At 36.3% G+C, this 16,510-nt stretch overlaps 1 protein-coding gene across 4 annotated transcripts; it reads left to right on the forward strand.

The window, feature by feature from the left end:
* On the forward strand, positions 1–16,260 carry CENPQ (centromere protein Q). Of its 4 annotated transcripts, none has more exons than XM_025991045.2 (9): positions 1–145; positions 3,199–3,341; positions 4,313–4,361; positions 5,860–5,986; positions 7,013–7,081; positions 11,016–11,145; positions 13,446–13,565; positions 13,701–13,778; positions 14,864–16,260. In XM_025991045.2, the coding sequence occupies exons 2-9, from the start codon at positions 3,240–3,242 to the stop codon at positions 14,993–14,995; spliced, it is 807 nt and encodes a 268-aa protein (XP_025846830.2). In that variant the 5' UTR covers positions 1–145; positions 3,199–3,239; the 3' UTR covers positions 14,996–16,260. The 4 variants fall into 4 exon arrangements, with proteins under 4 accessions (XP_025846830.2, XP_025846829.2, XP_072589764.1 ...); XM_025991044.2 differs by having other exon boundaries at positions 15–145; positions 3,234–3,341; XM_072733663.1 differs by having other exon boundaries at positions 36–173.
* Positions 16,261–16,510: the final 250 nt, after the last annotated feature.

Genomic DNA, 16,510 nt, shown 5'->3' on the forward strand with positions numbered 1-16,510 from the left:
CGTTGAGCTGTGACCCGAGGCCCGCCTCTCCCGACAGGCGCTTCCGGTTTCTGCCCGCCCACTTCCGGGCTTCGTCGGTTTTTCAATGGTTTGGGCGCGAATTGCTGCGACGTTGACTCGCTGGAGGGTTGAAGAGGCTTCTTTGGTGAGTGGTGGAAGCTCTTAACCTGCTGGTGAGTCCAGCTCGCGGCTAGCGCGATGGTGACCGACTCCGCGGTTTGTTTCTCAGGAGCGTGGGGGTGAGACTCCAGTGGCTCTTCCATATCTGCCTTTGCTTGGGGCCAAGGACTGAAGCATTTTTATTCTCAAAGATGGAGTGAAGGGACGCCTGGTTCCTCGGTTCTTCCCTCCATCCCCCAGTTCATCCTCGTCCTCGTTTTTTTTTGTTTGTTTTTTTTAAGTCTCCCGCGGCCCAAGTGGGGCGAAGTGCAGCCTTGGAGATTAGCGTCTTTAGGCATCGAGGACACTAGCGTCGCATCCCGAGGCTTTTGTCAGGAGGTAAACATAGCCTGGTTGTGTTTTGCCAGACTTGGCGCTAGACCTAGGTTGAGAGACTTGGTTTCCACGAATTTCACCAAGGACAGCAGGAGGATCTAGGATGCCTCCCTGTTTCCTACAGCGAACTCTACCGCAGCATGTAGTCCGGCCGCAGACTCCCGCTCCAGCCTCCTTTCTATTCCATCCATACACCGGCAAGTCTGGCCGAATTTTCCGTGTCCCCCAGCAGACCAGTTTCTTTTAACCTGTTCTGCCCTCAGACTTTTGCTGCTTTCTCTCAAATACTTTACTCCCTGTCTTTCTGGCCAAATATTTCGAAATGTAATTCACATATTACTTTTTTTTCTGGCCGCCGCCAGCACACGCACACACATCAATTTGAGATAGCCGTTCACTCCTTTGTCTTTTATAACTTTTGTCGCATGGTGTGTACTTTTATATAGTGGTTGTTTTTATAGCGGCGTCTACCCACTGTCACTGAGCTGTGGTTTCCTGTGGATCTAAAACAGGGCAAAGTTTCTGTTCCTTTTATGTTTACATTAAAATGTCTATTCTCGTTCCTGGACAACCAGCCCAATAGAAAAGTATGACTTTTGTGTGTCGAACTGTTACCGTGTCCCATACGTCATTCTAGGCACTTTACATATTCTGTACGAAGTTTTGGCTTCACAAAAGCCTTTAATGTTGGTGCTTTTAAACTTTAACCCATTTTGTCAGGGGGGACATTGAACAAATTTACGTGCCTAAGCTTGCACCGCTAGTTAAATGCCAGAACCAGGATTTGGAACCAAGCTATTTATCTCTTTATCCTTATCCCTGACTTGCTCTTGGCAGTGTTTCTCAGGCTGAGGTGTCTTCATACCAGGGGACATTTGATAATGTCAGGGGACAGTTTCGGTTGTCACACCTTGGGAGTGGTTAGGAGGAATGGAGAGCAGGTGGCTCTTGCACTGGGGAGGTGGGCAGAGACAGGAGAGCAGCTCAGGTGAAGGGCATAGTGCATGCCTCACTCAGTGTGTACTCAAAATCATCAAATCTAGCTAGAGAGAGAGTCTTATAAGGAATAGTGGGAGAGAAGTACAGAAAACTAGACCAGGCTAGACGGTTAAGAACTGTAAGTGACATGGTAAAGCGTTGGATGTTGTGTAGTAGGTATTGGGGAAGGATTTTTTTTATTTTATTTTATTTTTAATTTAAGAAAGTCATTTATTTTGTTCCAGAATTTGTGATCAGGAACAACTTGGTAGAGCTGACTCCTGTCTTTTCCATTCAGGGTCAGCTGCAGCATATTAGCTTAGGTACATGTGCCAGGCTGGTAAGATGGCACTGGGTATTCTGGGAGTTCAGCTGGGCTTTTGCTTGGGCCTTTCACTTCCTCTCCATGTTGGCCTTCCTCAGAGCATGGTCGCTGGGTTCCAAGAGCAAATATTCCAAACATGAGGACGTTGCAGCTATGAGTCTCTTCATGTTCAGGCCAGTAAACTGGGACAGAATCATTTCCACCATATTATGCTGCTCAAACAGCTACAGAGTATGCCAAGATTTAAGAGAAAGGGACATAGACTCCATCTTTAAATAATAGGAGTAAGAAGGAATTTGCACCATTTTTTAATCCACCAAATGGGGTAAGGACTGAGTCTCAGCCCTCACTTGCTCCCTCACCTTCTTCCTTGAACAACCTGTACTCTATGTACGGTAGCCCTTCCAGGGGAGGTCCTCAAGTGAAACTGTCATGTGGATTGGTTTTGAAGTAGGGGAAATATAAAGGCATGGATGTCATATTGAGGGAATTAGGCATCTCAGGAATGTAACATAGACTAGGTATGAAGTCGGGTAAAGAGCAGGGTAAAGTATAATTTAGCTTCCACTGTTTTTTGTAACTGATCTTACATGTACTCCCTAAGTGTAGTTTGTGATCTTTCAATTAATTATTTCTCACTATTTCTGTTAATCTTACTGAAAAAAGTTTCTTACTGAAACTTTACCTTTTAAATTTCAAAGAAATAGATTTATCCAAAGTACCTCCTTTATTATCTATCTCAATCCACCTATATAAACTGTTAATATTATTAACTCTGAATTTTTAGAAGAGGAATGGTGACTGATTTGTATTGTTATGAAAGGACAGAATAATCAGTATTCTTCTGTGCTTTTTAAAAATGCAAATAGCCCACACGGAGTAGTAGCTTAAATCCTTTGAGTGACTTTTCTGCTTGAATTTCCACAGCATAGTTTCATAGTATGGTCTTAAAAATTATTTCCTTTCATCTCTGGCATAAGTTCTGAGAATACATTAGGCTTAAAATAAAAAGACCTGAATATCACTATGTTACTATTCCAATTAATATTGTCTGTGACAGGGTAATACAATTTAATACATTATTATTTCCATTTTCTTGGCTCTAAACATGGAAATAATGTTATTGTATGGGGGAGTATAAAGGAAAGATGCAAGAGCATTTTCACATGATTTTTTAAAGCCATAAAATGGAAGAAATTTCCAGGAATGAAATTGAATCAGATACACTTACTTTAATAGTAATCAGTGTTACTTGTTTTAAAGTATGTTCAAATGTTCTGAAAACACTGTCCCAAACCTTTCATTATTTTTTAAGGCAAACTTGGAACATTTATAGGTAGTACTTTTTAACAAAATGTATGTAGGATTAAGCTTATTTTTGTGTCCTTTTTATTTTACAGATTTTTTGAAGTACTATTATAATTGTTCTGTTTAGATCAAGATGTCTAGCAAAGCAAGTGCTTCCAAGAAAAGATCTCAACAATTAAAAAGAAACCCAAAAAGAAAAAATGATGATGAAGATGTGGAGTTGCCAAAGAAAAAGGTAATAAAAATAATTGAGTTTATCATTCTGAACTTTTTGAGTAAAAATGTAATTTGTTCCATATAAAGGAATATATAAAGACTAAAGGTCAATTTTACTGCAAATTAAAGTAATTCATATCGTTATGTGGGAGCTGTTGCAACATAATTGGTAAAGGTTCTCAGATAAAAATTGTTTCAGTTTCTAAAGATACTGACCAGAAAATTCTTTGTTGAGGAGGGGGTCATAAGGCGTTTTTAAGGTGTTTGAATGTAAAGACTAGGAATAAAGTATATACAGATTCTATGGTTAAAGATAGGAAAATCTGTCAGTTAGTGGGAAGAGATTTTTATTAACATAGAGAAAAATTACTTTGGGAGGAATTATCTTCTTTCTACCATAATTTTGCCCATTTCTTAAAAAAGAATATGTATAAAATTTTTTAAGAATTTGCGTGTTTTATCCTATAAGAGGCACTGCCTATGTTTTTTGCAGGTAAAGTATGTACCACTATTTCACAGTCAAAATGACTAATGATTTCTTTAACATATTCTTTGATACGGGGCGCCTGGGTGGCTCAGTTGGTTAAGCATTCTATTCTTATTTTTGGCTCAAGTCATGATCTTGTGAGTCATGGGATCAAGTCCCAAGCAGGGCTCTGCACTCAACGGGGAGTCTGCTTGAAAAATTCTCTCTTCCCTCTGCCCCTCCCCCACTGGCAAGTTATCTCTCTAAAATAAAAATAAGTCTTAAAAAAATTATTTGACACTCTATGGAATTCTATTATACATTATCACTATTGTCCAGGAATTGCTGTAGTATATCCTGTGCCTGGGATAAATACACACCCTTTCTCTGCACAAGCGGCAGTATGTTTTTTCTGTCTAGCCAGAAGATACATATATACTCTTCAACATACATGACAAATATATTGCAAAGGTGGTATCTTTTATCTGATGTTTAATTACGTGTGTATGTGTTTTTCTCTCTAGGTTAGAAACACTGCAAAAAATAAAAATCCAAAGCATCTGCCTTCCAAAGGTATTTATTTTCTGTATCTTGTTTAACTTGTCTGTCTCAAGCTGTGTGTATTCATGAAAAACTTCTCAGCATCTTGTTTATGAGTTGTACAAAAGCAAAAGATAGTAGGGGCTCCTGGCTGGCATAGTCCTTTGAGCAACTGACTCTAGGTTTCTTCGGCTTAGGTCATGTGATCTCAGGTTCATGAGATCAAGCCCCATGTCAGGCTCTGCGCTCAGTGAGGAATGTGCTTAGAATTATCCCTCTCCCTCTTCCCCTCCTTCCTCACCCACACATGTTCTCTCTCTCTCTCTCTCTCTCTCTCAAATAAGTAAATCTTTTTTTATAGAAACAAAAGACAGTAATAAACAGCTGCATTCTCATTTTTGCAAGAATAAATTGTACTGGTTAGTCTGTTATTTTGGTCAACTGAAATTTTACTTGCTGCCTCTAGCACATATTGTGGAAGGTTCTAAATTGATAGGAACTAGAGAAAATCAAAGTTTCCCACAATCTGAATTATTGCTGATCTGTGATCTATAGACGCACCTACTGATTTTTCTTTAAAACAGATATATTTCTGTCCTACCACCATTGCATAGATTAGTTTGGGACTACTGTCTAACTTTGTTTGGAGTAAACTAATTTGGAGTAGTCATCTTTACTTAGGCATCACTTCATCTAAAAATTCCTACTTTCAGGGGAATCCCTGGGTGGCTCAGAGGTTTAGCGCCTACCTTCAGCTCAGGGCGTGATCTTGGAGTCCTGGGATCAAGTCCACATTGGGCTCCCTGCATGGAGTCTGCTTCTCCCCTGCCTGTGTCTCTGCCTCTCTCTCTCTCTCTCTTTCTCTCTTTCTCTGTGTGTGTGTGTGTGTGTCTCATGAATAAATAAATAAAATCTTTAAGAAAAATAAAAATAAAAATTCCTACTTACTCCTCACCAAGACCAAGCAAAGTCCGTGGTTTTGTACTTCCATAATACACAGTACTTTTGTAAGGCTTTGCATACTTGTATTTATACTAAATAATTATAATTAGTCTCCCTTCTCTCTAAAACTAATCATCATATGAGCCAATAGTATTATCTTCTTTGTTTATCCTTTATAAATAGAATACCAACAACAAGACCCTGAATATTTTGTTCCAGTTGCCATTTAATATTTGGGAGAAATAGCTTTCTAGTCTTCTCAGTGAAACTCTTTAATTTAGGTCATTTCTGAGAACCAGACTTTTATACTGAATCCTAATAAAGTGTAGCCTGCTTTTTCATTGAGAATTGTCTTGGGTTTTTATCTGCAGTTTCAGCTAATAGTATTTTAACTAACATAATAGCATAATCATATTCAACACCTGGCATATTATGGCTGTGCAATAAAAAGGAAATTAAACAGTTTATGCAGCTTTATCATATTTTGGTTCTCATGATTCTGTTAGCTTTTTAAAATAAATGTATACTTAAATCAGTTTTTAGGTAAAAATGTAAAACTTTGAGATTGACCAGTCTCGTCTTTCACCAGTAACAGGCCAAACAGAACATACTAATCTAAAACAGATTAAGATAGCATCCAACAAGAGGAAAACCTGGCAACCTCTTTCAGAGAGTATCAGAGAGCATTTGCAAATTATGATGGACTCAGTTATAATGTAAGTATGAAATCTTTCCATTTCATTCTTGATCTCTGCTTACATGTTCCCCGTAGAAACATATTTCCTGAGACGCCTGGGTGGCTCAGCGGTTGAGCATCTGGCTTTGGCTCAGAATGTGATCCTGGATTCCCAGGATCGAGTCCCACATCGGGCTCCCTGCATGGAGCCTGCTTCTCCCTCTGCCTGTGTCTCTGCCTCTCTCTCTCTCTGTCTCTGTCTCTCTCTCTCTCTCTGTCTCTCATGAATAAATAAATAAAATCTTTAAAAAAAAGAAAAGAAACATATTTCCTTAGAAACATTTCCTTTTATAATTTTTTTTTTTTTAAGATTTTATTTATTTATTCATGATAGTCACAGAGAGAGAGAAAGAGAGGCAGAGACAGGCAGAGGGAGAAACAGGCTCCATGCACCGGGAGCCCGACGTGGGATTCGATCCCGGGTCTCCAGGATCGCGCCCCGGGCCAAAGGCAGGCGCCAAACCGCTGCGCCACCCAGGGATCCCGAAACATTTCCTTTTAAATGTCATTTTTTAAAAATTTTATAGTGATAGGATGTTTTTCAGAACAAGACATATGTAATGTCTTTTGATGCTGTTAGCTTTAAGCAAGAAGTCTTTGTTAATTTCAGAAACTTAAAATTCCCTGGTGAAAGAAAAGAAGTCTATGTGGCATGACCTGCTATTTGTGAACTTTAAACTTGTTCTATCACTAGGGATACTTAAGAAGATGTTGAGTTCAAATTGACACTTTATATGTAAGCTAACATGTTGGAGGGGATACAAAGAAAGTAAGACAGTATTCTGAATCAAGAAGCTGAACTCATCGAAATTAATGACAATAATAGAATGTAGTAAGAATTTTGATTATATCTATGCTTAAAATGTATTTGGTATAAAATAAAAAGTGGTTGATTCTGCCTGGCTAGTGAGGAGGGGCACTTGAAAGAAAGCAGGGAGAACAAGTAAGTGCATTATATTAGTTGTGTTTCAAATTGTTACCTATTTAATCTCTTTTTCTTTTCTAGAGCAATTTTGAGTAACAGGATTAGAAAAAATGATCAAGTTCAGTATCATCTTAACTACCTGAAGAAAAGGTAATATGGTTATGTAATAGAACATTTTTTTAAATATAATTAGTAAAAATCTAACTTCTTCCTGTGTTACCAGAACAGACATTTGTGGGGTATAAAATTTTTTCTTTCATTTTGTTTTTTTTATTATTGTTTTTATTGTTTTAAGATGAACAACTTGGAAATGTATATTCTAAACTGCTGCACAGTTATGAAGTAAGAGAATCTATTTAAAAAGAGAGTCTGAAAATCATAAAATGCCAACTTCTACAATTTATTTTTTGTATTAAGATTTGAAAAAATATTTTGTCAACCTTAACTCCATCTTCATTTTGAGCAATTTGAAGTTAATGGTTTACCATTCTTAGATTTATTCCATTGCTATTTTCTCTTCACTTCAGATATTGTATTACATTATTTTCATAAGCAGCAAGTGTGATTTTCCTGGGTATTACTGCTCTTCATCTTTTGGCAAATCCCAAATGGAAATTTCTTTTCAAATGCTCTTAAAAGTCACACCACTGCCAATGATTTTCTAACTACTATTTGCACAATTTTATCTTTTTCTTTAAAGATTTTATTTATTTATTTATTAGAGAGAGAGAGAGCATGAGCAGCGGGAGGAGCAGAGGTAGAGGGAGAAGCAGACTCCTCAATGAGCAGGCAGCCTGATGCAGGACCCTGGGATCATGACCTGAGCCAACAGCAGCTACTTAACCGACTTAGCCACCCAGGCACCCAACTTTTTCTTTTCAAGAAAAATGTTCTGCATCTTAGTTTCGGGTTTGCTTGGAAATGTTTGTGAGCTAGTACTTTATTCTTGGGAAGGCTGAGCAGAAATTCTGTTTACTTCAAGTATAATTTCAACAATAGTAGCAAAACAGAAAGGGTGGATGGGGCTAGTTTATAAAAAGGTTGAAGAGATTGAAGAAGGTTTACTAGAAGCAGACCTGCAACCTGCTTACAAGAATGAATTAAAGGAGGAGGAATATACAAGAATCTAGTATATAAGCCAACGCATAAAAAGTGTAGCTATTTATTCCCTTTTAATGTAGAACAAATAAGTCATATGTGCTGTATAAAGAATATTCTAGTACATAGTAACTGCTATTCACAGTGATCACTGTGGGTCATTAGTTTCTGTTCAACATTTAGGCTTTCTTTATCCTGTAGCTGCCTTGGAGATACTTCAAAGACTGCCTATTGTCTCAATTTTGCTTTCACAACTCAGTCTTTTGGCTTCCAAGTAACAATATTCAAGATAGTTTTCCTTCTGCTGATATAGCAGAGTACTGCCATAGCAAATTGATTCTTTGGATCTCTGAATAAACTTTCCTGTAGCAGTATTTGGAGTACCTGTTCTTTTTTTTTTTTTTTTTTTTTTTTTTTCATAAACACAGAGAGAGAGGCAGAGACACAGGCAGAGGGAGAAGCAGGCTCCATGCAGGGAGCCCGATGTGGGACTCGATCCCGGGTCTCCAGGATCATACCTCAGGCTGCAGGCAGCACCAAACCGCTGCGCCACCGGGGCTGCCCTGGAGTACCTGTTCTTAAAGACACTCTGTGAATAAAAGTGATATATAGTGAATTATGTTTGGGTATATTAACATAAAAGTCCTACAGTGAACAAATATTTTTCATTTTTTTAACCTAACATCTTCAAAATTGGTATTTACCACAAGAATTCTTTATTTCATATATTAGTCTCAACTCTGCCTCTGGCTTGTTTGTGGGCTTCATTCTTTTAGACAAGTTGTCCTCACTACCTTAGAATTGTAGATATAAATAGTTCCCTGTTTATCTCTTCAGCCTTGTGAAGAGGAGAAATAGAATTCATGTCCTCTTAGCTTCAGTTAGAAAGTTCTGGGAAATGGGGTCTGATTGGCCCAGATTAGGTGCTACACGTATCTTTAGACTGATTTTGTGGCAAGAGCTGTTAGGATTCATACAGACTGGGTCGTGTGCCTATCTCTGTGATCAGACAAACAAAACAGGGTTGCTAGTCAAACAAAATGGGTTAGCCACTGCAGTTTCTAGAGGAACATACTTAGGGAAAGTTTACCCTATAGAAAAATAGTATAAATGATGATTAGGTGTTGTTGACATAGTAGGGTGTACTCATGTTATGCTTTTGGTTATTTTAGTTAAGAAATCAAGAACTTATTCCTTTAGGAATACTTAAACACACCGGTTTATATATATATATATATATATATATATATATATTTTTTTTTTTTTTTTTTTTTTTAAGATTTATTTATTTTAGAGAGCAAGAGATCAAGCACTAGCAAGTGGGGGGAGGAGCAAAGGGAGAGACACCCATGCAGACTCCAGGCTGAGTGCAGAGCCAGATGTGTGGCTTGATTCTACAACCCAGGGATCATGAGCAGAACCAAAATCCAGAGTCAGACACCTATCCAACTGAGCCACCTAGGTACTCCACACATTTTTATTCTTAAATGTGATGTCTTAATGATTATTAACTTAATGATAGTCAAGTTAATCCCAACAGTTTAACGAAAATTATGACTGGTGTATTTTTATATTGCCTACGTTTTTCTTTACAAAAATTAATATTTTGGGACACCTGGGTGGCTCAGCGGTTGAGCGTCTGCCTTTAGCTCAGGGTGTGATCCTGGAGTCCCACATCAAGTTCCTCAAAGGGAGCCTGCATTTCCCTCTGCCTGTGTCTCTGCCTCTCTCTCTCTCTCTCTCTCTCTCTCTCATGAATAAATAAAATCTTAGGGAAAAAAAAGTAATGTTTTGAGTAAGATCCTAGGAAGATGAATTTTAGTTTCCTCTATTTAAATTGCCTGCAAATCTTAAGTAGTATGGTTTTTGAATACCTCAAAATGCTGCTATTAGATAGAAGCAACCAAATTTAGATTTTCCTCCTTAATTTCTTCCTCTTAGAATCCAAGAATCCAAGCTTTTAGGAAAGCTGTATTACTCCCTGCTATCAGTGAGGGTAATAATAGGATAGTTTCCATTGGTGATCTAATAAACTTGGTTTGAAGGAGGTTTTCTTAATCTTGTTAGGTTTTGTTAACTTTTCTGCTTTTAATTTTTTTCTTCTATTCTTTCCTTTTTTTACATTTTTAGAGAGGATTTTTTTTTTTTGAGATTTTATTTATTTATCCATGAGAGACATAGAGAGAGAAAGGCAGAGACACAGGCAGAGGGAGAAGCAGGCTCCATGCAGGAAGCCTGATGTGGGTCTCGATCCTGGGACTCCAGGGTCACGCCCTAGGCCAAAGGCAGGCACTAAACCACTGAGCCACCCAGGGATCCCCTAGAGAGAATTTCTTAACTTTAATACTGCACAGTATTCATGATGATTGTACTGTTAAACAAAGTAATTTAATCTTAATGTTTTATTTGCCTTAAACTCTATGAGACTTTACTATCTTTAAAACCACTGTTAGAGTAACTGATACAGAGAATCTTTTTCACTGGTCACATTGTCCAGGACAACTGAACTATAGAATCTAGGGCCATAATTATGTCTTCCAAAGAAGTATTTCATCTCTTACCCAGCTGTTCACAATAAATGATGTAATTATGTGCTATAATAGTCTAGGAAACACATTCAGAAGATATAAGGAAAGTTTTATTTTAAAATGTGCATAAATGAAATTGTGTAAATAAATATATATAATAAAATTGATTAATAGTGTAAAGTAGAAATTTTTCCTTTCATTAAACAATTTAAGTGCCCCATGATTTGAGGTAAATCTTAATAAATCAAAAGGCTAAAAGATGACGTGTCACAGCTTTTTATGGGTGAGTCATTGCTAATGTTAGCTACTGTTGATAAAAGAATAGTAGAGCCCTTGGGAATATGAGGGCAGAAAAAAGATGACAGCAGTATTTCTAACAAAACAAAACAAAACAAAAAAACATAAAAATAATGGTAGTAAAAAGGTAAACATAATTACATTTTTATTTTATCCCTAAGATTGCTACAACTGTGTGAAACCCTTAAAGTCCCTCCCAAAAAGCTGAAAATTTTAACTAACGTGTCAAGTCTACTGAAAATGGAAAGGGCACAGCACAGAGCTAACGAAGAAGGTCTGGCATTATTACAGGTATGAAATTTGTACAGGGACTCCATAATTAGGAGAAAGGAGAAGAGAATAAGACATTTTTTAATTATCATGATAGTCTCTGATATTCTCTGAAAAATAAATACTAGATCTTAGAACAGTTGAACAGTTTTCATTAAATTCTTCTCTTTTTTTCTTTTTTTTAGTCAGCAAAAACTTTGCCTAAACTTTGAGCCTCTGAAGTTGAAAGTATTTCTAATATATTAGTGATTAAGTACTACTATTTTTTTTTTCATCTGACTTTAACTGAACTATTTTTGATTATCAAACTACAGGAACTCATCACTAAATGTAGAGTTATTCTTGGTGGTGACTTTCCAAAACCTGTGTCAGCTAATAAGTAACAGAAGTTGTATTCATTCAACAGTGTATTCATTGAGCTCTCTCACTCAGTGATAGTGCTATAGAAGAGGTGGTAGTGAGCAAAGTCTCTGTGACTGAGAAGATGGGATAGGAACTGCTGGGGCTTAGTTTTTTAATCTCTGTGGACCTCTGCATAAGAACAGAGCCATAGAATTTCACAATCAGAGTTAGCATAAGAAAATATAAAAATAAGGACAAACAATAGCAATCCACAGATAATGAAATCACGCCGAAAACAAGTGCACAAAACAGATGAACACTATCTAATTCTTAAGCAAACAAGTGATTCAGAAAAACAGGAGGTATAGAAAAAAATTATAAATCAGTATTAGAAATACTAAAAACTGAAGCTACAGAATTCAGGAAAAAATTAGAAGTAAAAAAAACCTTTTCAGATGCAGATTAAATTAGGAGAATTAAAGGAAATGCAAGGATAAATGCTTACAATGAGTAGTAAAATAAGGAGAAAAGGTTAATTAAAAAGAAACATGTTTTTAAAGGTATTGAGAACAAATGACAAATGTAAAAGCTCAGCAAAGAAGATACGGCATGGTAGGAATGGTAGGAATACCCAAAGAAGATAACCAAAGCAATGGAACAAAATAATTTTTTTTTAACTACAATGGAATTTTTTAGTCCTTATTATAATAACTGTTTCCTTTTTTCATGCTGTTACTCATTCCCTCTCTAGTGGGTTGAATAGTGGCCCCAAAAATAATATGCGCAAGTCCTAACCCTAAGAGCTGTGAATGTGACCTTATTTGGAAAGAGAGTCTTTCCAGGTATAATTAAAGATCTCAAGATGAGATCATCCTGGATTATCTTAATAGGTCCTAAGTCCAAAAGACTAGTGTCATTAAAGAACCAAAAAAAAAAAAAAAAATGTCCTTATAAGAGTTGGAGACATGGAGGAAAGGGCTATGTGAAAAATGCAGAAATTGGAGGGATGCAGCCACAGGAATGCTGATACCATCAGAAGCTGGAAGAGATGAGATGGGATAAGTGGAGTGGAAAACTATAGATGAAAGGAGACTTAATATGCACCTACTAGAATGGCCAAAATCTAGAACATGGACACCAACAAATGCAGATAAGGATGTAGAGCAACAAGAATTCTCATGGCTGATGGGAATGCTAAATGGTACAAACACTTTAGAATACAGTTTGGCAGTAACTTACAAAATGAAACATACTCTTACTACATGATACACAAATCATGCTCCTTGGTTTATTGTAGATGGATATTTGAATATTGCACGTGGATATTTGTGGCAGCTTTCTTCATAATTGCCAAAAGTTGGAAACCCAAGATGTCCTTCTTAGGTGAATGGATAAATAAATATGGTACATCAAACAATGGAATATTATTCACCACTAAAAAGAAATGAGCTATTAGACCCTAAAGAGATATGGAGGAACCATAAGTGCACATTATGAATCCTAAGTGAAAGAAGCCAAACTAAAAAGGCTCCATTACTATAGGATATGCAACTATATGATATGCTAGAAAAGGCAAAATGAGAATGAAAAGACCAGTGGTTGCCAGGGGTATGTAGTAGGGATAGAGATGGTGGATAGGCAAAGGACAGGAGATTTTTAGGCCATCAATCCTTTGGCTCTGCTAGGTTCACATAGGTCTTCCAGGATCTCTGATTGTAGCAGTTTCAATGAGTTTTTGAGGAAATATTCTTGTACATGGGTTATATCTTCTTGTTCCATGGAAATTAAATTTCCTTATAAGGAATTATTCTGGTAAATTAATTTCTTGGAAGTCTGTTTTTTGAAAGAAGAAATTTACCAGTTTCTTGCAAAAATGTTTCAGTATATGAGGTATTTTTAAAAATGTATATTAATACCTATTTGGGTTTCATTTAATAATATATTTAATTTAAAACATTAACTTTCTCTTTCTGACTCAGGAAGAAATAGATAAAATAGTCCAGACCATATTGTCAATGACTGGGAATATTGAGAGCTTAAAGAACAGAATTCAAGTTCTGAAAAGTGAGGTGGAAGAAGAGGAGGAGAAAATAAAACAGGTAATTGTTTAATAATGTGTTCCTAGAGCCTGGATCAATTTTTTAATGCTTACCTCCCACCAAGACAACTTTTGAATATAAGAAGAGAAAAATTGGACTTTTGAAATAATCTATATCTTTCTTTTTCTACTTTAGATGTTTCAAATAGGTAGTAGTGGGGTACTCTCTCTTCCAGAACTTTCTCAGAAGAGTCTCAAAGCTCCCATACTTCAGGTAAATGTCAGTTTACCATATCAACTATATCATCAGTTATGAATTGCATATATAAAATCATAGTATCCTTCTCCTTTGTTAAAACAAATGAAATCCATGATAAAAGTTCTTAGGCAACATTTTTCTCACTTGACAGAATAGTTTGAACATCTTTCCTTGTGAGCATCTTGCATGTAGATTTCTCATTCTTATCAATAGCTGTATAACATTCCATTGTATGAATGTACCATACTATAACTTGTGAATTACTGATAGAAATAAATAATTTTTGCAATTACAGATAATGCTCAATACACCCTTTTATATATAGCTTTACATATTTGTGTGGTCATAACTGTGGGATAGATTTGTGGAGGTAAATTCCAATAATTGAGTTTGGTTATGCTTCTAACAATGACTTATATCTCTTCACGAAATAATGTTGTGTTACTTGTACCAGACTATATACTGGTATCTGTTTTCACAGGTTCTAATATAGTGTAAATACTTATAGTGGTAGAAAGTCTTCAAGGTTTCTCAAAAATAATTTAAAGTAGTCCTATCTGTAATCCATTTAGGTCGAAAGGAAAGGGACTGGGCAAAAAATAAAACAGTAATACAAATTTGAAAAAACAGGACTGAGTTGATTACTGAAGTTGGTTGATGAGTATATGAGGTTTGAACCATCCTCTCTAACATATGTTTGGTATTTCTCATGATAAGAAGTTAAAAGCTACTTATGTGGGTCAATGTGGTCAAAAGATACAAACTTCCATTTATAAAATCAAAGTCATGGAGATGTAATGTAGAACAGAGTGACGGTAGTCAATAGCACTGTCATATATTTCCCAGTTGTCAAGGAAGTAGATTTTAAAAGTTCACATCACAAGAAGAATTTGTAACTATGTATGTAAATTTGTATGCTACATATTTTGGGGGGGTGGGGGGGTTGGTGCTACATATTAACTAGACTTGTCCTGGTGGTCATTTTGCAATGTACACAAATATCTCATCATTGTGTTATGTACCTGAAGCTAATATGATGTTATATGTCAATCATATCCGTTTTTAAAAATTTTAAACTAATTGTACCATCATACCTACAGACAGAAATTTTGACATTAATTCCAAACCATAACGCTCTTCTGAAGGACTTGGATGTTCTCCATAATTCATCCCAGATGAAGAATATGTTAACTTTCATTGAAGAAGCATATAAGAGACTGGATGCCTCTTAAAGAGTTTTTTTTAGATTGTTCTGTATTAATTTAATGTTTATGAGTTTGTAAAAACTGTTGGCCTATGATGATGCTGCAGAGGCTGAGACTTCTTTGGGATTTATTTTCAATATGCACTTAAAATTAGCCTCTGTAGATCTATTAGCATCTAATGTAGCCCTGAAAACTGTTTTTAGTAGTTGCCAAATTGAGCTCACATTTCTGTTGCTATGTCTTGTTGTTTGCCTAAGCTGCAATCTAATTATTTATAATGGCTGAATAGAGCTCATTTATTGGTTACTGCAGAGGAACTATGATACTATGATATAATGTATGTAAAGTGTGTGGAATGCCCGGGACAATAGAACATAATCGTTTGCAATTATTATTGTTCTTTAGTTCATGACTTGGATTTTCTGTCTGGTCATCTGGAACTTGAAAAATCCCCAAATGCTTTTATTCTTTTACATAACCCTCTAGACCTTTTGTGATATAATTAAGATTTGCCAAGTGTCTTTACCTTTGGGAGTAGCATGAACATTTTATTTCTTTGGTTGGTTTATTGACTAGGTGTTGAATATTTTCCACTATCATTAAAGCATACTTTTATTTAAAGGAACATGAGCACATCTGTTCCTTTAAAAGAAAAATCAAACAAACAAAAAAACCCTTTCTATAAACTTTTTCGCGTCGTCTGAATGTTAGGAGTTTGTTGGACAGTTAGGTAGTCAGGGCTGGAGTCCTCAACAAGAGAACATAGAGTCAGGACAGCTAAGACAAAACAGTACTGATGTCCTGTTTTGCAGCTTAAGCAAGACTGCACTAGCATTTTGTTCTGCAGCCTTTGTAGAAATGACTTCTGCAAAATGTTGTAAAATAAAACAAAACATTTGTCATTATCATGAGCTGAGGCAGTTAAGACCTAAATCCCCAGATGTCAGCCCCAAAAGACCATCAGCACATAGCTGTTAACCTAATAGGTAGACAAATGTGTGATCAAAGCCCTGATTTACATGCCTTCGTACACCCCGGTTGTTTAAGATAGTACTCCAAAAGAGTTCATAAAAACCTCTAGACTTAGAAACTCCAGTGGCAATTCTCTTTGGTCCCCTCCCTCTTCAGGAACTTGGTACTATTGCTCATTCTTTATCCAGTCTATTTATTCCTTCTTCCAAGCAGCATGACCAAGACCTGCAGCACTAAAGGAAAAGAAATCCTGAAACAAATATATACATGTGAATAAATTACCACTTAAATATATTAAAAATCTTCTCTAGTCACTACAATATATTGTCTGGTTTGCTTTTATTTCTAAAATAAAATAACTGCAATTTCTAATTATTTTTCCTCTAGCCTAGAATATCTGATCAGTTAGGTAGAAGGTGCCATAATTCTGTTGGTACCCTCCAGGCAGAAACCACCAAGAACACAGCTTTAGTTAAATACAGTGTAATGCTCATTGCAGTGAGGGAGGACACATTGTCATGTGGAATCTGAGAGAGCTTAGTAAAAGGGTCAAAAGCAATATCCTCTTAG

The sequence above is a fragment of the Vulpes vulpes genome, chromosome 1, assembly GCF_048418805.1.
Source record: "Vulpes vulpes isolate BD-2025 chromosome 1, VulVul3, whole genome shotgun sequence".
Lineage (NCBI taxonomy): Eukaryota > Metazoa > Chordata > Mammalia > Carnivora > Canidae > Vulpes > Vulpes vulpes.